Source organism: Moschus berezovskii, chromosome 12, assembly GCF_049115385.1.
Source record: "Moschus berezovskii isolate FMDL1 chromosome 12, NW_MosBer_1.0, whole genome shotgun sequence".
Lineage (NCBI taxonomy): Eukaryota > Metazoa > Chordata > Mammalia > Artiodactyla > Moschidae > Moschus > Moschus berezovskii.
In genome coordinates, this window is record NC_142471.1 from 17899247 (window position 1) to 17916842 (window position 17596).

A 17596-nucleotide genomic window follows, 5' to 3' on the forward strand; every position below is an offset into this window, starting at 1 on the left:
CAACTGGGCAGACTCTGTGTCTATGGAATATATAAAAGATCATTGAGAGTTCCCACAAAAGAAAACATGCTAATACTGATAGCTGTGGACACTGGAGGCAAGAACACACAGGAGTAGCACCAGATTAGAATCTGAGCTGCCCCCACAGCAGGTCTAGAAATCAGCACAGTGTTGGAGGGCATCCTAGAGAGATGAGGTGGACTGTGACTCCCAGTGAGGGAAAGGACTCTGATAACAGTGACTCAAGAAAAACATTTATTATTCTTATGTTTTGACTTGCCCTGTAGATTCTTTTGGATTCCCCTCCTCCTTTTTTCCCCCTCTGTCCTAGTTGTCAATTTTGTTGGCACTATGCAATCTAATTAAGCTCTTGAGCTTTCTTTTTCTCCTCAGATTCATTTTATATTGCTGTTATAAACCACTGCCACTATATGGGCTTTTGCAGTTCTGTGGAGTTTTCCTTTTTTTCTTTTTCTTTAGTTTTAATTTTTAAACCTATTATTATTTTTCTACATTTATTCATTTTTGGCTTTTCCTCCTGTTCCTTTCCCCTTGCAGTTGATCTTTAATGTATAAAAATCTTCTTTATCTACCTCTATTTAACTTTGCACATCTTTCTTTCCATCTTTCCTTTCCTCTCAACATATTTGTTTTATTTTCATTGCTTTATTCCCCAATTGGCACCTTGCTCTAGTTTTGTTTTCCAGTTTGTGCTTTAGTTAGTTTTGTTCTGGTATATATAATATTTGGTTTCCTTTGTTTGCTGGATCCATCTGTTGTACTTTATTTTTGTTGGACTGTTTTGATTTTGCTTATGAGTGTATATGTATATGTGTATATTCAATCACACTTTTTATTGTTGCTGTAAACCACTGCCTCTACATGGGGCTTTTGCAGTTCTGTGGAGTTTTCTTTTTCTCTTTCTTCTTCCGTTATTTTTTTTTCTTTTCTCTTTTTATAATTTTAATTTTCATTTCTTCAAACCTATTAATTTTTTTCTACTTTTGTTCCTTTGTTTGCCTTTCCTACTGTTCTTTTCCACTTGCAATTAATCCTTAATGTATATAAATCTTCTTCATCTATCTCTGTTTAACTTTGAATATCTTTTCTTTCTTTCTTTTCTTTATTTCCAGTCCTCTCAACATTTTGTTAGTTTCATTTTCATTGCTTTATTCCCCAATTAACATCTTACTTTAGTTTTGATTTACAATTTGTGCTTCAGTTCGTTTTGTTCTGGTAGACATAATCTTTAGTTTCCTTTGTTCACTGGGTTGATTTACTGTACTTTATTTTTGTTGGACTGTTTTGATTTTGCTTATGGGTGTATATGTATATGGGTATATTCAGTCACACATTTTATTGTTGCTATAAACCTCTGCCTCTACGTGAGGCTTTTGCAGTTCTGTGGAGTTTCCCTTTTTTCTTTCTTCTTCCGTTTTTTTTCTCTCTTTTTTATAATTTTAATTTTTAAAAAAGCTTATTATATTTTTACTACATTTATTCCTTTGTCTTTCCTACTGTTCTTTTCCCCTTGCAGTTAATCTTTAATGTATATAAATTTTCTTTATCTACCTCTATATTACATTGCATATATACTCTTTCTTTCCTTTCTTCTCAACATATTTGTTAGTTTGGTTTTCATTGTTTTATTCCACACTTGGCACCTTGCTTTAGTTTTGTTTTCTAGTTTGTGCTTTAGTTAGTTTTGTTCGTAACTGGTAAATATAATTTTTTATTTACTTGGTTAGCCAGGTAAATCTACTGTTTTTGATTTTTGTTGGACTGTTTTCAGTTTCAGTTCAGTTCAGTTCAGTCGCTCGGTAGTGTCTGACTCTTTGTGACCCCATGAATCACAGCACGCCAGGCCTCCCTGTCCATTACCAACTCCCGGAGTTCACTCATACTCATGTCCATCAAGTCGGTGATGCCATCCAGCCATCTCATTCTCTGTCGTCCCCTTCTCCTCCCTCCCCCAATCCTTCCCAGCATCAGAGTCTTTTCCAGTGAGTCAACTCGTCGCATGAGGTGGCCAAAGTATTGGAGTTTCAGCTTTAGCATCAGTCCTTCCAATGAACACCCAGGATTGATCTCCTTTAGAATGGACTGGTTGGATCTCCTTGCAGTCCAAGGGACTCTCAAGAGTCTTCTCCAGCACCACAGTTCAAAAGCATCAATTCTTTGGTGATCAACTTTCTTCACAGTCCAACTCTCACATCCATACATGACCACTGGAAAAACCATAGCCTCGACTAGACGGACCTTGGTTGGCAAAGTAATGTCTCTGCTTTTTAATATGCTATCTAGGTTGGTCATAACTTTCCTTCCAAGGAGTAAGCGTCTTTTAATTTCACGGCTGCAATCAGCATCCTCATGGCTTTATATGTGTATATGTGAAAGTGAAGTCATATCCAACTCTTTGCGAGCCCATGGGCTATAGCCTACCAGGCTCTTCTGTCCATGGGATTTTCCAGGCAAGAATACTGGAGTGGGTTGCCATTTCCTTCTCCAGGAGATCTTCCTGACCCAGGGATTGAACCCGGGTATATCCCATTATTTTAATTATTATTTGCCTGATTTAATAACTGCCATTTGGGGGTTCATCTTTGGTTTCTCGTTTTTGGATATTTGTTTTAATCTCACTTAATGCTGATGCTAAAGCTGAAACTCCAATACTTTGGCCACCTCATGCGACGAGTTGACTCACTGGAAAAGACTCTGATGCTGGGAGGCATTGGGGGCTGGAGGAGAAGGGGACGACAGAGAATGAGATGGCTGGATGGCATCACCGACTCGATTGACATGAGTTTGCGTGAACTCCGGGAGTTGGTGATGGACAGGGAGGCCTGGCGTGCTGTGATTCATGGGGTCGCAAAGAGTCGGACACGACTGAGCGGCTGAACTGAACTGAACTGAATGCCATAACAAACCACTTGTGGAATCTTTGTTCCTGACAAAAGATCAAGCCCTGAGTGTTTGATGTGGGAGCACTGACTCCAAGACCCTAAACTACCAGAGAACTAACCCTAGGGAGTATGAAATAGTGAGAACTCACAGAAAGGAAACCACTTGAATACAAGGCCTGGCATCACCCAACCACCGGTAACACCCTGTGTAGAACCCCTCATCTAAACAACAAACAAAACAAAAATACAAACCCAATTATCAGCAAACAGGATTACCACCCCATTTAGCCTTGCCCATCAGAGGTAAAACAAACAAACAAAACTCAGCACAAATCTCATCCTATAAGAAGCTTACACAAACCACTGGACCAACTTTAGGAGGTCAGAAACCAAAAGGAAGAAAAAATTCAACCTTGAAGCCTGGGAAAAGGAGACCTCAAACATAGTTTTAAAAAAAAAAAGTGAAAAAACAGAGAAATACTCCACAAATGAAGGTACAAACTAGAAACACAAAAGTCCAAATGAATGAAGATGAAATAGGCGAACTACCTGAAAAATAATTCTGAATAATAATAGTAAAGATGATCAAAAACCTTGAAAAACAAATGAATAAAACACAAGAATCAACTAACACAAACCTAGAAAAATTAAAGAATAAACATACAGAAACAATCAACGCAATTACAGAAATTAAAAATACTCTAGAAGTAATCAATAGCAAAATATCTGAAGCAGAAGAACGAATCAGTAAGCTGGAAGATAAAATGGTGGAAATAACTTCTGAAGAGCAAAATAAAGTAAAAAGAATGAAAAGAACTGATGATAGTCTCAGAGACCTCGAGCAATATCAAATGCACCAACATTTGAACTATAGGGGTCCCAGAAGAAGAAGAGAAAAAAAAAGTTATGAGAAAAATTTTGAAGAGATTATATTAGAAAATTTCCCCAACATGGAAAAGGAAATAGTCATTCAAGGACAAGAGCCACAAACAGTCCAATATAGAATAAAACCAGGGAGAAATATGCCATGACACATACTAATCAAACTAACAAAGACTAAACACAAAGAATATTAAAAGCAGCAAGGGAGAAGCAACAAATAACATAGAAGGAAAACCCCATACACCTAACAGCTGATCTTTCAGCAGAAACTCTGCAGGCCAGAAGGGAATGGAAGGATATATTTAAAGTATTGAAAGAAAATAATCTACAACCAAGATTACTATGCCTGGCAAGGATCTCATTTAAAATTGATGGAGAAATAAAAAGCTTTTCAGACAAGCAAAAGTTAAGAGAATTCAGTATCACCAAACCATCCTTACAACATATGTTAAAGGGACTTATATAGTCAAGAAATATATGAGAAAAAAAAAGATCCACAAACCAACCCCAAACAATTAAGAAAATAGCAATAGGAACATATATATCAATAATTATTTAAATGTAAATGGAATTAATGCTCCAACCGAAAGACACAGCCTGGCTGAACGGATACAGAAACAAGACCCATATATATAGTGTCTACAAGAAACCCACTTCAGACCTCAAGAAGTCAAAACCTCAAGTGAGGTCACTTCAGACCTTGCTTCAGACCACATATAGACTGAAAGTGAGAGGATGGAAAAATATATTCCATGCAAATGGGAAGCAAAAGAAACCTGGAGTAGCAATCATCATATCAGACAAAATAGACCTTAAATTAAAGATTACAAGAGATAAGGAAGGAAACTCCATAATGAACAAGGTATCAATTCAAGAGGAAAATATAACAATTGTAAATATCTGTGGACCCAGCATAGGAGCAGTTCAGTACATAAGACAAAAACTTACAGACATAAAAGGAAAAATTCACAGTATAACAGTAATAGCAGGAGACTTTAACACCCCAATCACACCAATATATAGATCCTCAAAACAGAAAATTAATAAGGAAACATAAGTCTTAAATGATACATTTGATGAGATGGATCTCATTGATATATTCGGGATATTCCATCCAAATGCAGAAGAATACACCTTTTCAAATGTACATGGAACATTCTCCAGGATAGACCACATCTTGGGTCACAAGTCAAACCTCAGTAAATTTAAGAAAATATAAATCATATCAAGCATCTTATCTGACCATAACGCTATGAGACTAGATATCAATTACAAGAAAAAGATGTAGAAAACACAAACACATGGAGATTTTACACTAAGTTTCTAAATAACCAACCAGTTACAGAAGAATCAAAAAATTTCTAGAAACAAATGACAATGAAAACACGACAACTCAAAACCTATGGGTTGCAGCAAAAGCAGTTCTAAGAGGGAAGTTTATAGAAATACAATCCTACCTCAAGAAACAAGAAAAGCATCGAACAGACAACCTAACTTTACATCTAGAGCAAGTGGAAAAAGAACAAAACCCCCCAAAATTGGTAGATGGAAAGAAATCATAAAGATCCAAGCAGAAATAAATGAAAAATAAATGAAAGAAACAATAGTAACGATTAAAAAACTTAAAGCTGGTTCTTTGATAAGATAAACAAAATTGACAAACATTTAGCCAGACTCATCATGAGAAAAAGAAGAATCAAATCAACAAAATTAGAAATGAAAAAGGAGTGGTTACAAAGACAATGCAGAAATACAAAGGACTATAAGAGACTATTTTGAGCAACTGTATGACAATAAAATAGATAACCTGTAAGAAATGGACAGGTTCTTAGAAAAATTCAATCTTCCAAGGGTGAACCAGGAAAAAATAGAACTTATGAACAACCTAATTACAAGCACTGAAATTTAAGCTGTGATCAAAAATCTCCAAAAAAAAAAAAAACAAAAGCCCAGGACCAGATGACTTCACTGGAGAATTCTGTCAAACATTAGAGAAGAGCTAATGTCTATCCTTCTAAAACTCTTTCAAAAATTTGCAGAGGAAGGAGCACTTCCAAACTCATTCTACAAGGCCAGCATCACCCTGACACCAAAGGCAAACACACAAAAAGACACACAAAGACAACACAATCACAAAGATAACACAAAAAAAGAAAACTGCAGGCCAATATCACTGACGAACATACCTGCAAAAATCCTCAACAAAATTATAGCAAACAGAATTCAGCAACACATCAGAAATCTCATACACTACGATCAAATTGGGTTTATTCCAGGGATGCAAGGATTCTTCATTGTTTGCAAATCAATGTGATACACCATATTAACAAATTGAAAGACAAAAACCATATAATCTCAATAGATGCAGAAAAAGCCTTGGACAAAATTCAGCACCCATTTATGATTAAAAATCTTCAAAACTGGGCATAGAAGGAACCTACCTCAACGTAGTAAAGACCATATATGATAAGCCTACAGCAGACATTATTCTCAATGGTGAAAAACTGAAAGCATTCTCCCTAAGATCAGGAACAAGACAGGGGTGTACACTTTCATAATTATTATTCAAAATAGTTCTGAAATTCCTAGCTACAGAAGTCAAAGAAGAAAAAGAAATAAAAGGAATCCTGATCAGAAAAGAAGAAGTAAAGCTCTCAGTGTTAGCAGATGACATGATACTGTACATAGAAAATCCTAAAGATAGTATCAGAAAATTACTGGAGCTAATCATTTAATTTACCACAGTTGCAGGATACAAAATCAGTACACACAAATCACTTGAATTTCTATATACTAACAGTGAAAAATCAGAAAGAGAAATTAAGGAATCAATCCCATTCACCATGGCAACAAAAATAATTAAATATCTAAGAATAAACTTACCTAAGGAGACAATATAGCTGTACACATAAAATTATAAGACACTTATGAAAAAATAAAGTGAAAATGACTATACTACCAAAGGCATTCTACAGATTCAGTGCAATCCCTGTCATATTATCAATGGAATTTTTCACAGAACTAAAACAAAAAATTTCACAATTCATATGGAAACACAAAAGATCCTGAATAGCCAAAGCAGTCCTGAGAAAGAAGAATGGAGTTGGAGGAATCAACCTTCCTGACTTCGATTATACTACAAAGCTACAGTCATCAAGACAATATTGTCCTGGCACAAAAACAAAAATATAGACCAATGGAACAAGATAGAAAGCCCGGAAATAAACCCAAGCTCCTATGGTACCTTATTTTTGACAAAGGAGGCACAAATGTACAATGGGGCAAAAACAGCCTCTTCAACAAATGGTGCTGGTAAAACTGGACAGCTGCATGTAAAAGAATGAAATTAGATCACTTCCTAACCCCATACAAAAAGATAAACTCAAAATGGATTAAAGACCTAAATGTAAGACTGGAAACTATAAAACTCTTAGAGGAAAACATAGGCAGAACATGCAATGACATAAATCAAAGCAAGATCCTCTCTATGGCCCACCTTCTAGGTTCAGTTCATTACAGTTGCTCAGTCATGTCTGACTCTTTGCGACCCCATGGACTGCAGCATTCCAGGCTTTCCTGTCCATTACCAGTACCCAGAGCTTATTCAAACTCATTCCCATTCAGTCGGTGATGCCGTCCAACCATCTCATCCTCTGTCATCCCCTTCTCCTCCTGCCTTCAATCTTTCCCAGCATCAGGGTCTTTTCCAATGAGTCAGTTCTTCCCATCAGGTGGCCAAAGTACTGGAGTTTCAGCTTCAGCATCAGTCCTTTCAATGAATATTCAGGACTGATTTCTTTTAGGATGGACTGGTTGGATAGGGACTCGCAACAGTTGTCTCAAACACTACAGTTCAAAAGCATCAATTCTTCAGTGCTCAGCTTTCTTTATCGTCCAAATCTCACATCCATACATGATTACTGGAAAAAGCGTAGTGTTGACTAGACAGACCTTTGTTGGCAATGTCTCTCCTTTTTAATATGCTGTCTAGGTTGGGAATAACTTTTCTTCCAAGGAGCAAGCATCATTTAATTTCAAGGCTGCAGTCACCATCTGCAGTGATTTTGCAGCCCCCAAATTAAAGTCTCTCACTGTTTCCATTGTTTCCACATCTATTCCCCATGAAGTGATGTGACTGGATGCCATGATCTTAGTTTTCTGAATGTTGAGTTTTAAGCCAACTTTTTCACCCTCCTCTTTCACTTTCATCAAGAGACTCTTTAGTTCTTCTTTGCTTTCTGCCATAAGGGTGGTATCACCTGCATATCTCAGGTTATTGGTATTTCTCCTGGCAATTGTGATTACAACTTGTGCTTCATCCAGTCTGCCATTTTGCATGATGTACTCTGCACATAAGTTAAATAAGCAGGGTGACAATATACACCCTCAGTGTACTCCTTTTCCTATTTGAAACCAGTCTGTTGTTCCATGTCCAGTTCTGTTTCTTCTTGACGTGCATCCAAATTTCTCAGGAGGCAGGTCCGGTGGTCTGGTGTTCCCATCTATTTTAAGAATTTTCCACAGTTTGTTGTGATCCACACAGTCAAAGGCTTTGGTGTAGTCAATAAAGCAGAAGTAGATATTTTTCTGGAATTCTCTTGCTTTTTCTATGATCCAGTGGATGTTGGCAAATTGATCTCTGGTTCATCTGCTGTTTCTAAATCCAACTTGTACGTCTGGAAGTTCATAGTTCACGTACTGTTGAAGCCTGGTTTGGAGAATTTTGAACATTACATTACTAGCTTGTGAGATGAGTGCAATTGTGTGGTAGTTTGAACATTCTTTGGCCTTGCTTTTCTTGGGTTGGAATGAAAACTGACCCTTTCCAGTCCTGTGGCCACTGCTGAGTTCTCCAAATTTGCTGGCATATTGAGTGCAGCACTTTCACAGCATCATCTTTTAGGATTTGAAATAGCTCAACTGGAATTCCATCGCCTCCATTAGCTTTGTTTTTAGTGATGTTTCCTAAGGTCCACTTGACTTCTCATTCCAGGATGTCTGGCTCTAGGTGAGTGATTATACCATCACTGTTATCTGGGTCATGAAGATCTTTTTTGTGTAGTTCTTCTGTGTATTCTTGCCACCTCTTCTTAATATCTTCTGATTCTGTTAGGTCCATAACATTTCTTTCCTTTATTATGTCCATCTTTGCATGAAATGTTCCCTTGGTATCTCTCATTTTCTTGAAGAGATCTCTAGTCTTTCCCATTCTATTGTTTTCCTCTATTTCTTTGCATTGATCAGTGAGGAAGGCTTTCTTATCTCTCCTTGCTATTCTTTGGAACTCTGCATTCAAATGGGTATATCTTTTCTTTTCTCCTTTGGCTTTTGCATCTTTTTTTTTCTCAGCTATTTGTCAGGCCTCCTTGGACTACCATTTTGCCTTTTTGCATTTCTTTTTCTTCGGGATGGTCTTAATCACAGCCTCTTGTACAATGTCATGAACCTTTGTCCATAGTTCTTCAGGCACTCTATCTATCAGATCTAATCTCTTGAATCTATTTGTCCCTTTCAGTGCATACTCATAAGGGATTTGATTTATGTCATACCTGAATGGTTAGTGGTTTTTCCTACTTTCTTCATTTTAAGTCTGAATTTGGTTATATGGAGTTCATGATCCGAGCCATAGTCAGCTCCCAGTTTTGTTTTCACTGACTGTGTAGAGCTTCTGCATCTTTCACTGCAAAGAATATAATCTGATTTAGGTATTGACCATCTGGTGATGTCCACATGTAGAGTCTTCTCTTGTGTTGTTGGAAGAGGGTGTTTGCTATGACTTGCGCGTTCTCTTGACATAACTTAGCGTTTGCCCTGCTTCATTTTGTACTCCAAGGCCAAATATGCCTTTTACTCCCGGTATCTCTTGATTTCCTACTTTTGCATTCCAGTCCCCTATAATGAAAAGGATCTTTTTTTGGCGTTAGTTCTAGAAGGTCCTGTAGGTCTTTGTGGAACCATTCGACTTTAGTTTCTTCAACATTACCTCCTAGAGTAACTGAAATAAAAACAAAAGTAAACAAGTAGGACCTGATGAAACTTAAAAGATTTTGCACATCAAAGGAAACTATAAGCAAGGTGAAAAGACAACCCTCAGAAGAAGAGAACGGAGAGGGTGATGGCACCCCACTCCAGTATTCTTGCCCGGAAAATCCCATGGATGGAGGAGCCTGGTGGGCTGCAGTCCATGGGGTCGCGAAGAGTCAGACACGACTGAGCATCTTCACTTTCACTTTTCACTTTCATGCCTGGAGAATCTCAGGGACAGGGGAGGCTGGAGGGCTGCCGTCTATGGGGTCGTACAGAGTCAAACATGACTGAAGCGACTTAGCAGCAGCAGCAGAATAGGAGAAAATGATAGCAAATGAAACAATTGACAGATTAATTTCCAAAATATACAAGTAGCTCATACAACTCATTGCCAGAAAAACAAACAACGCACTCGAAAAGTGGGAAAAGGACTTAAATATGCATTTCTCCAAAGAAGACATACAGATGGCTAACAAACATATGAAAAAATGCTCAACATTACTCATTATTAGAGAAATGCAAATCAAAACTACAATGAGATATCACCTCACACTGGTCAGAATGGCCATCATCAAAAAGTCTACAAACAATAAATGCTGGAGAGGGTGTGGAGAAAAGGGAATGCTCTTGCAGTGTTGGTGGGAATGTAAATTGATACAGCAACTATAGACAATGGTATTGAGATTCCTTAGAAAACTAGGAATAAAACCACCATATGACTCAGCAATCTCACTCCTGGGCATATAACCTGATGAAACCAAAATTTTGAAAGGTACATGTATCGCACTGTTCATTGCAGCACTATTTACAATAGGTAGAATATGGAAGCAACCTTGATATTCATCGACAGATAAATGGATAAAGAATTGTGGTACATATACACAATGGAACATTACTTAGCCATAAAAAGGAACACATTTGAGTCAGTTCTGACGAGGTGGATGAACCTAGAACCTGTTATGCCGAGTGAAGTGAGTCAGAAAGAGAATGATAAATATCCTATTCTAATGCATATATACGGAATCTAGAAAAATGATAACTGAATAATTTATTTGCAGGGCCACAATGGAGAAACAGACATACAGAATAGACCTAAGGACATGGGGAGAAGGGAGGAGAGGGTTGAGATGTATGGAAAGAGTAACATGGAAACTTACATTACCATATCTAAAATAGATAGCCAATGGGAATTTCTTGTATGCTTCAGGAAACTCAAACAGGGACTCTATATCAGTCTAGAGGGATGGGATGGGGAGGGAGATGGGAATGAGGTTTAAAAAAGAGGGGACATATGTATACCTATGGCTGACTCATGTTGAGGCTTGACAGAAAACAACAGAATTCTGTAAAGAAATTATCCTTCAATAAAAAAATAAAGGAAAAGAATAAATACAGTATAGAACTTATCTTGCTGAAAATCAAGTCAGTAATGGAAAAAAATTTTATGAAAACATTCGAAATGCAGATTATAGCAATTAGATGTTAGAGTATACATCTAGCGTAGTAAATCAGAGAAATAATTTAAACTTCATAAAATAAAAGCTTTGATAGCAAAGAAAATAAGAAGAGTTGCTGTTCAAAAACTGTTTCTTAAACAAATACACTCTTATTGTAAATTTCCCCTCTCCCTACAAAAAACCAAAGCTTTAAGAATATAATTCAGAATAAAATGCTACTGGGTTTGTTTTAGTTAATCCATGTATTGGTTGAAGTATTATTTTATTTTCTATGTGGCTAGCTTGTGCTGCCAGCATCATTTTTTTTAACTTTTTATTTTATATTGGAATAAACTAGCATCATTCTTGAACAATTCGTACTTCCCTTACTGATTTTGAAATACTACCTCTCATATTCCTGTTTCCATATATATTTGGTCTGTTTCTTTGTTTTCTACCTGTTCCCTGGCCTATTTATTGATTCTATTAAAATACTACAAGTTTTTACTACTATAGAAGTTTCCTTACTGCTTTTCACTTAAGACTAAGTGGTACTATAAACATTGAAAAATGAATCTTGCTGACTGATATCCAATGCAAATAGAAGATGGCTGGCTAGTAAGATAACCTCCTTCCCTAGAGTGCCTGCCCATTCTTTTCTGTATCTATCATTTAATTTCTCTGCTTGACAAAATTTATCAGTTGTACATGCTTTTATTTGCTTGTAACATAAAAACTGATTGTATTGTCTTAAAAATAAAGCTTATGCATATTTACACATATGTGTGTATGTAAACTATCACATAGTGGGACATTGAGAGAGAGTAACTACAGTGTTGGTTGACTCAAAAGTATCAGGAAGTAAGGCTTAATCTTCGGACTGATTTTTCTTATAAAACAACTGCCAGTAGCAGTCAAAGCTAATTTAAGCTTTTGATTTTTGTTCTGCAGAAAAAAATTAACCTTACCTTTAGTTATGCATTAACTAGAACAATTTAGGACAGTACCCACTGTAGGTCAATAATTATAACGAATGCCGTATACGGAAAGGCATTATATAGTATTATGAGAAGGGAGATATGATTACTGTGAAAAGACTCAGATCTCACTTTGGGGATTGGGGTCTACCCTGATACCACTGTAAATGAAATGTTTGTGAGTTGGATGAGAGTGTGTTAAACATAACATCAGCTTTATTTTTTCCCACACTTGTTTAATCTTGCTGTATTCTGATCATATAATTTGTTTCAGTATTATAAATAATGACTATGTTTTTAAAAAAATAGCTCTATAAAGTTGTCACACAGAGAAACACACACACACAGACACACTCTTTCTCCCTCAAAAATCACATATAAGCATCAAGGAAATATCAATTCCATCTCTGTACTAACAAGGAGAATGAAAGTCCAGACTGCAAAATGTGAGTATGCCTGCCAGAAACGTGGTAGATCAATCAGAAGTGTGGGGAAAAGTACAAGGAGGATCACATAGTTGATGATCTGAGAATGAGTTTAAAAAATATACTTATTCTCCCATGTGAAGAGAAAACCCTGAAGTACCATTCCAAGAACAATTGTTTGCAACAGCAGGACTATATTATAAGGCTTGGAGCAGATACTTCCTATATCTATAAGAAATAGATTGTGTGGTAATAAGGAGAACCTATTCTACATTTTTCACTTTTCCCACTAATTGAATAAAGGCTAAAAAGTAGAATAATTGACATAAACTTGTTTCATGTAGAAAATGGCTTGTAATATGACCAGGTTTGAGCATTAAACTAGGAGTATACATACAGTGGCAAGCCACTCCAGTACTATTGCCTAGAAAATCCCATGGATGGAGGAGCCTGGTAGGCTGCAGTCCGTGGGGTTGCTAAGGGTCGGACACGACTGAGCGACTTCACTTTCACTTTTCACTTTCACACATTGGAGAAGGAAATGGCAACCCACTCCAGTGTTCTTGCCTGGAGAATCCCAGGGACGGGGGAGCCTGGTGGGCTTCCGTCTATGGGGTCGCACAGAGTCGGACACGACTGAAGTGACTTAGCAGCAGCATACATACAAAGACATTGCGAGGATAAAAATGAAGAATAGAAAAAAGAAATGTCAGACAAAGGAAGAACACCAGCAAAATAGGGCCATGACAGACAAAAAGATAAGCTCAAATATTTATCATGAATTAAGAACTCTTGTGAAGTAGTCACAAGAACATAAGACATAGATACAAAAAAATGAAGGTAGAGATAAAAAGAAATAAAAGGTGATGAAGCTTTTTTTTTTTAAAAGTAGAGAAGGAGAAATCTCACAGAAGTGAAATTTATAAGTAGCCCAAGGGAGAATTAACAATGCTGAAAATACAAGGGACACAGAAGACAGTAATGAGAAAAGCATATAAAATGTAAAGGAAATTGATTTAAATTTTTTTGAAGATAAAATTACGGTATTAGAAAAATTGAGTAAAACATACATAATTTAAATTCGTAAAAAGGAAAACAATAAATATTTACCAATCCAGTTCCAGAACACTGTCAGAAGTAAAAGAAACTTGATTGTATAAATGGAAAAAGACATTGAATTTGAAAGAAAAGAAAAAGTTACTACATTTTACTTCAGAGATAAATAAGAGAAAAAGGAACGTCCCGACAACTGTTGGTGGGAATGTAAACTGATATAGCCATTATGAAGAACAGTTCAGAGATTCCTTAAAAAAATAGGACTAAATATACCATATGACCCCCACTACTGGACATATTCCCTGATAGAACCACAGTTCTAAAAGGCATATGTACTGCAATGTTCATTGCAGCACTATTTACAATAGCCAGGACCTGGAAGCAACCTAGATGTCCATCAACTGATGAATGGATGAAGAAGATGTGGTACGTATATACAATGGAATATTACCCAGCTATAAAAAATGAATTTGAGTCAGTTCTAGTGAGGTGGGTGAACCTAGAGCCTACAGAGTGAAGTAAATCAGAAAGAAAAAACAAATTAATGTATTAACCCATATATAAGGAATTTAGAAAAACATATCAATGAACCTATTTGCAGGGAAGGAATGGAGACACAGATGTAGAGAATGGACTTGTAAACATGGTGGGAAAGGGAGAGAGAAAGAGTGGGATGAATGGAGAAAGTAGCATCAACATGAATAGCTGGTGAGAAGTTGCTGTATATCATAGGGAGCCCAACCTGGTACTCTGTGATGACCTACACAGAGAGAAGGGAAAGGGGAGGCTCAAGAGAGAAGAGATATATGTATAATTATGACTGATTCACATATTCAATGGCAGAAACCAGCACAACATTGTAAAGCAGTTTTCCTCCAATTAAAAAAAAAAAATAGAAGAGAGGGGAAGAGAGAAATTTAGCACAAGAAGAAAGAGGAAGTGGAAAAAGAATAATAAGAATTTTCATGTGCTCTCTCTTTTGAATGCTGTTTTGGATTTAGGATTTTGATATAATCATGGATTTTTTAGATTATGATCATTATAGAATCTTCATTCAAGAAAAGTATCTGCTTTCAAAACTTAGAAAAGGAACTGTTCAATGTTTAATCAATTTTAATATCTGGATTTTTCTTGTTACAGGAAACTAGAAAAGTTTTTGAATTTCAAAAATCTTCAAACCTGTCTAAAGGAAGCCAGTCTACTAGATTATTATGTATCTGGATTTTTGTGGGCAAAAGGAATGGACTTTTCTGTTATTCAGTATTCAAAATTTATGACTTTACTAGATATGCTACTTCATAATCTTAGAAGTAAGTACATTACTTTTTCTTTTTTTAAAAAAAGAAAATTTAGTCCACTGTCTAAATGAATTTTCTCAAGCAAAAGCTCCTAATTTTATTATAAATCCTACAATGAAAATTCTGTGTTTTTTCCTTGGGTATATATAACAAGAATATACTTAATAACTTCATTAAGTTGTAAAGCGTTAATACTTAACAAGGTTAATGTTCTCTTAATAATGAATTTGCCAGATATGTTACTTTAATTTTGAAATCTCATCAGTGTCATCATCCCAAAAATGTCAAGTAATTCAGATTTATCTAGATATTTTTTATTATTTGAGCTGTTTTCATCTTATCTTACATTTAAATATTACTGTACTATCAGGTTTGCTGTTAAGAGGAGGTACTTTGGTCAGTATCAAAGCCCCCGTGAAATAGACATTAGTCCCATACACTTAGATTTTGTGAGTTTTTTAATTTACTGAAATGAGTTACTACAGGAAATTTGGAAATTCTTCCTTGGAGCAGTTTTAAATGTGATGAGTTTTGTTTGAGAATAAACAGAGTTACTTTCTTGAAAGGAGGAAAAGAAAGAAATCTGTCATTACTTATTGCCAACTTTGTGCTAGGCAGTATGTTTGGTTCTAATCTTCAACATACATTATAAAATGCAGAACAACTGCAGGTGGGGTATCATAACCGCTATATCAAAGTTGAGCAAGCAGTCCAAGGTGCATAGTTGGTAAATGGCAGAACTAGAACATGAATCTTACTGTATAATCAAAAGACCATGAACACAATAAATGTCAAGGTGTTTCTAACGCCACTGAAAGACCTGCTTGTGTCTGTGGAAGACAGCTTTGCTTCCTTCCTTCATTTCCTCCTCCTTCCATTTTGTCTCTTCTCTTCTTCTGATTATTTGCTTGTTTTTAGTTTCCTTTTTTAAAAAATTTGGGGAGGTAGAAGACCTTTCCACCCCTAAAGAATTGTCACCATTGTCCTAGTAAAGTTTATGGAGGACTTTTGGTCACACAAAGCTTATTTTGGTCCTTGTATCATTTTCTAACTGTTCAGAAGCAGGGGAAATACTGTGTTAGCAAAATTAATTGAGGAATCACTCATACCCTATGTATTCTTCCAGCTCGTCATCACTCTTAACAAGGGAAGAATTGGTAGTTTTTGTATGTGAGGAAGAGAAATCCATATTTTTCCTTCTCTGCAAATAGGAGAATTTCATTTTTTCTTTACTTAGGTATGTGGTGCCATGTTAAACATTAGAAAAAAATTAATTATACTTGACAATGAGAAATATTGTATGATGTTAACTCACTGATTTCAGATTATTCTGTATCTAATATAAAACTAAAACAAAAACTGAGGTCTTAGGTAGTTAGTTTTGAGAATTCAGTCTTTTCCAGTACTATTTTATTAAGAGCTCTGATAAATAATATAACATTGGTTCAGTGTCAGTTGTTGAAATATAATCTTCCAAAAAAGAATTCTTAGTAAATCATCACAAAAACAGACTTTGGCTGTTTTTTCCCTCATAACACAAATATCTGTGGAGTCTTTGAGTACTACAGGTCTCAAAACATTCTTTCAATACTATTGTCAAAATTGCTAGGCAGACAACTGTGTGGATCTCATTCTGCATGGAAAATATTAATAACTAGATACCAACAATAAGATGAAATGGATATTGAGATTAGATGACAAAGACTTCAAAACAGCTACAAGAGCTTAAAAGAACTGTTGTGAACATTGTTGAAACAAACATTAAAATATAAAGAATCATGAAAGAAACAGAAGGTATAATCAAGAAACAAAATTTTAGAACCAACCAAATTGTACAATGACCAAAATTAAAATCTCACTGAATGGAATCAATAACAGAATGGAAACAAAGGAAAAATCAGTGAACTTAAAGATGGAAGCGCAATAGAGATTATCCAATCTGTGCAATACAGAGGAAAAAAAAAGATTGATAAACAAATGAACAAAACCTCAAGGACCTATGAACAACAGAAGTTCTAATATACATATCATTCAGAGTCCCAAAAGGATAGGAGAAAGAGTACAGTGCTAAACAAGCATTTGAAAAAGCAGTAGTTGAAAACATCCCAAATTTAGCAGAAGACATAGACCTGTAAATTCAAGAGGCTAACTAGGTCACAAATAAGGTAAACCAAAAGAAAAACATCAACCATCTGGATCTAATTGCCATTTATAGAACAGTATACCCCAAAACAACAGAATAGTCATGCTTTCAAGTGTGTATGGCACACTCATCAAGGTGGATCATATCCTGGGTCATGTAACAACCTTAAGTTTAATTGAAACCATACAAATATGTTTTCTGACCATCATGGAATTAAACAAATAATTAACAACAGAAATATGTAAGGGAAATCTCCAAACACTTGGATATTGAACAGCACAATTCTTAATAGTCCATGAATCAAAGAGAAAGTCTCAACAGATATTAGGGGAGATTTTTAAGTAAATGAATAGAGCATGGATCAAGCAGAAAAGAGAAATAATAAACAGAAGTCAATGACATTGAAAATGGAAAACCAATAGAGAAAATCAGTGAAACAAAAACCTGCA

General features: G+C 35.8%; 1 protein-coding gene across 2 annotated transcripts in view; it reads left to right on the top strand.

The window, feature by feature from the left end:
* The window catches only part of CABCOCO1 (ciliary associated calcium binding coiled-coil 1), a 165869-nt gene that overhangs the window by 20090 nt on the left and 128183 nt on the right, over positions 1-17596 (top strand). For both annotated transcript variants that reach the window (XM_055425652.2, XM_055425653.2), the window contains exon 3: positions 14847-15016. In XM_055425652.2, the coding sequence (XP_055281627.1) occupies positions 14847-15016 (170 nt within the window). The remainder of the gene's footprint in view (positions 1-14846; positions 15017-17596) is intronic.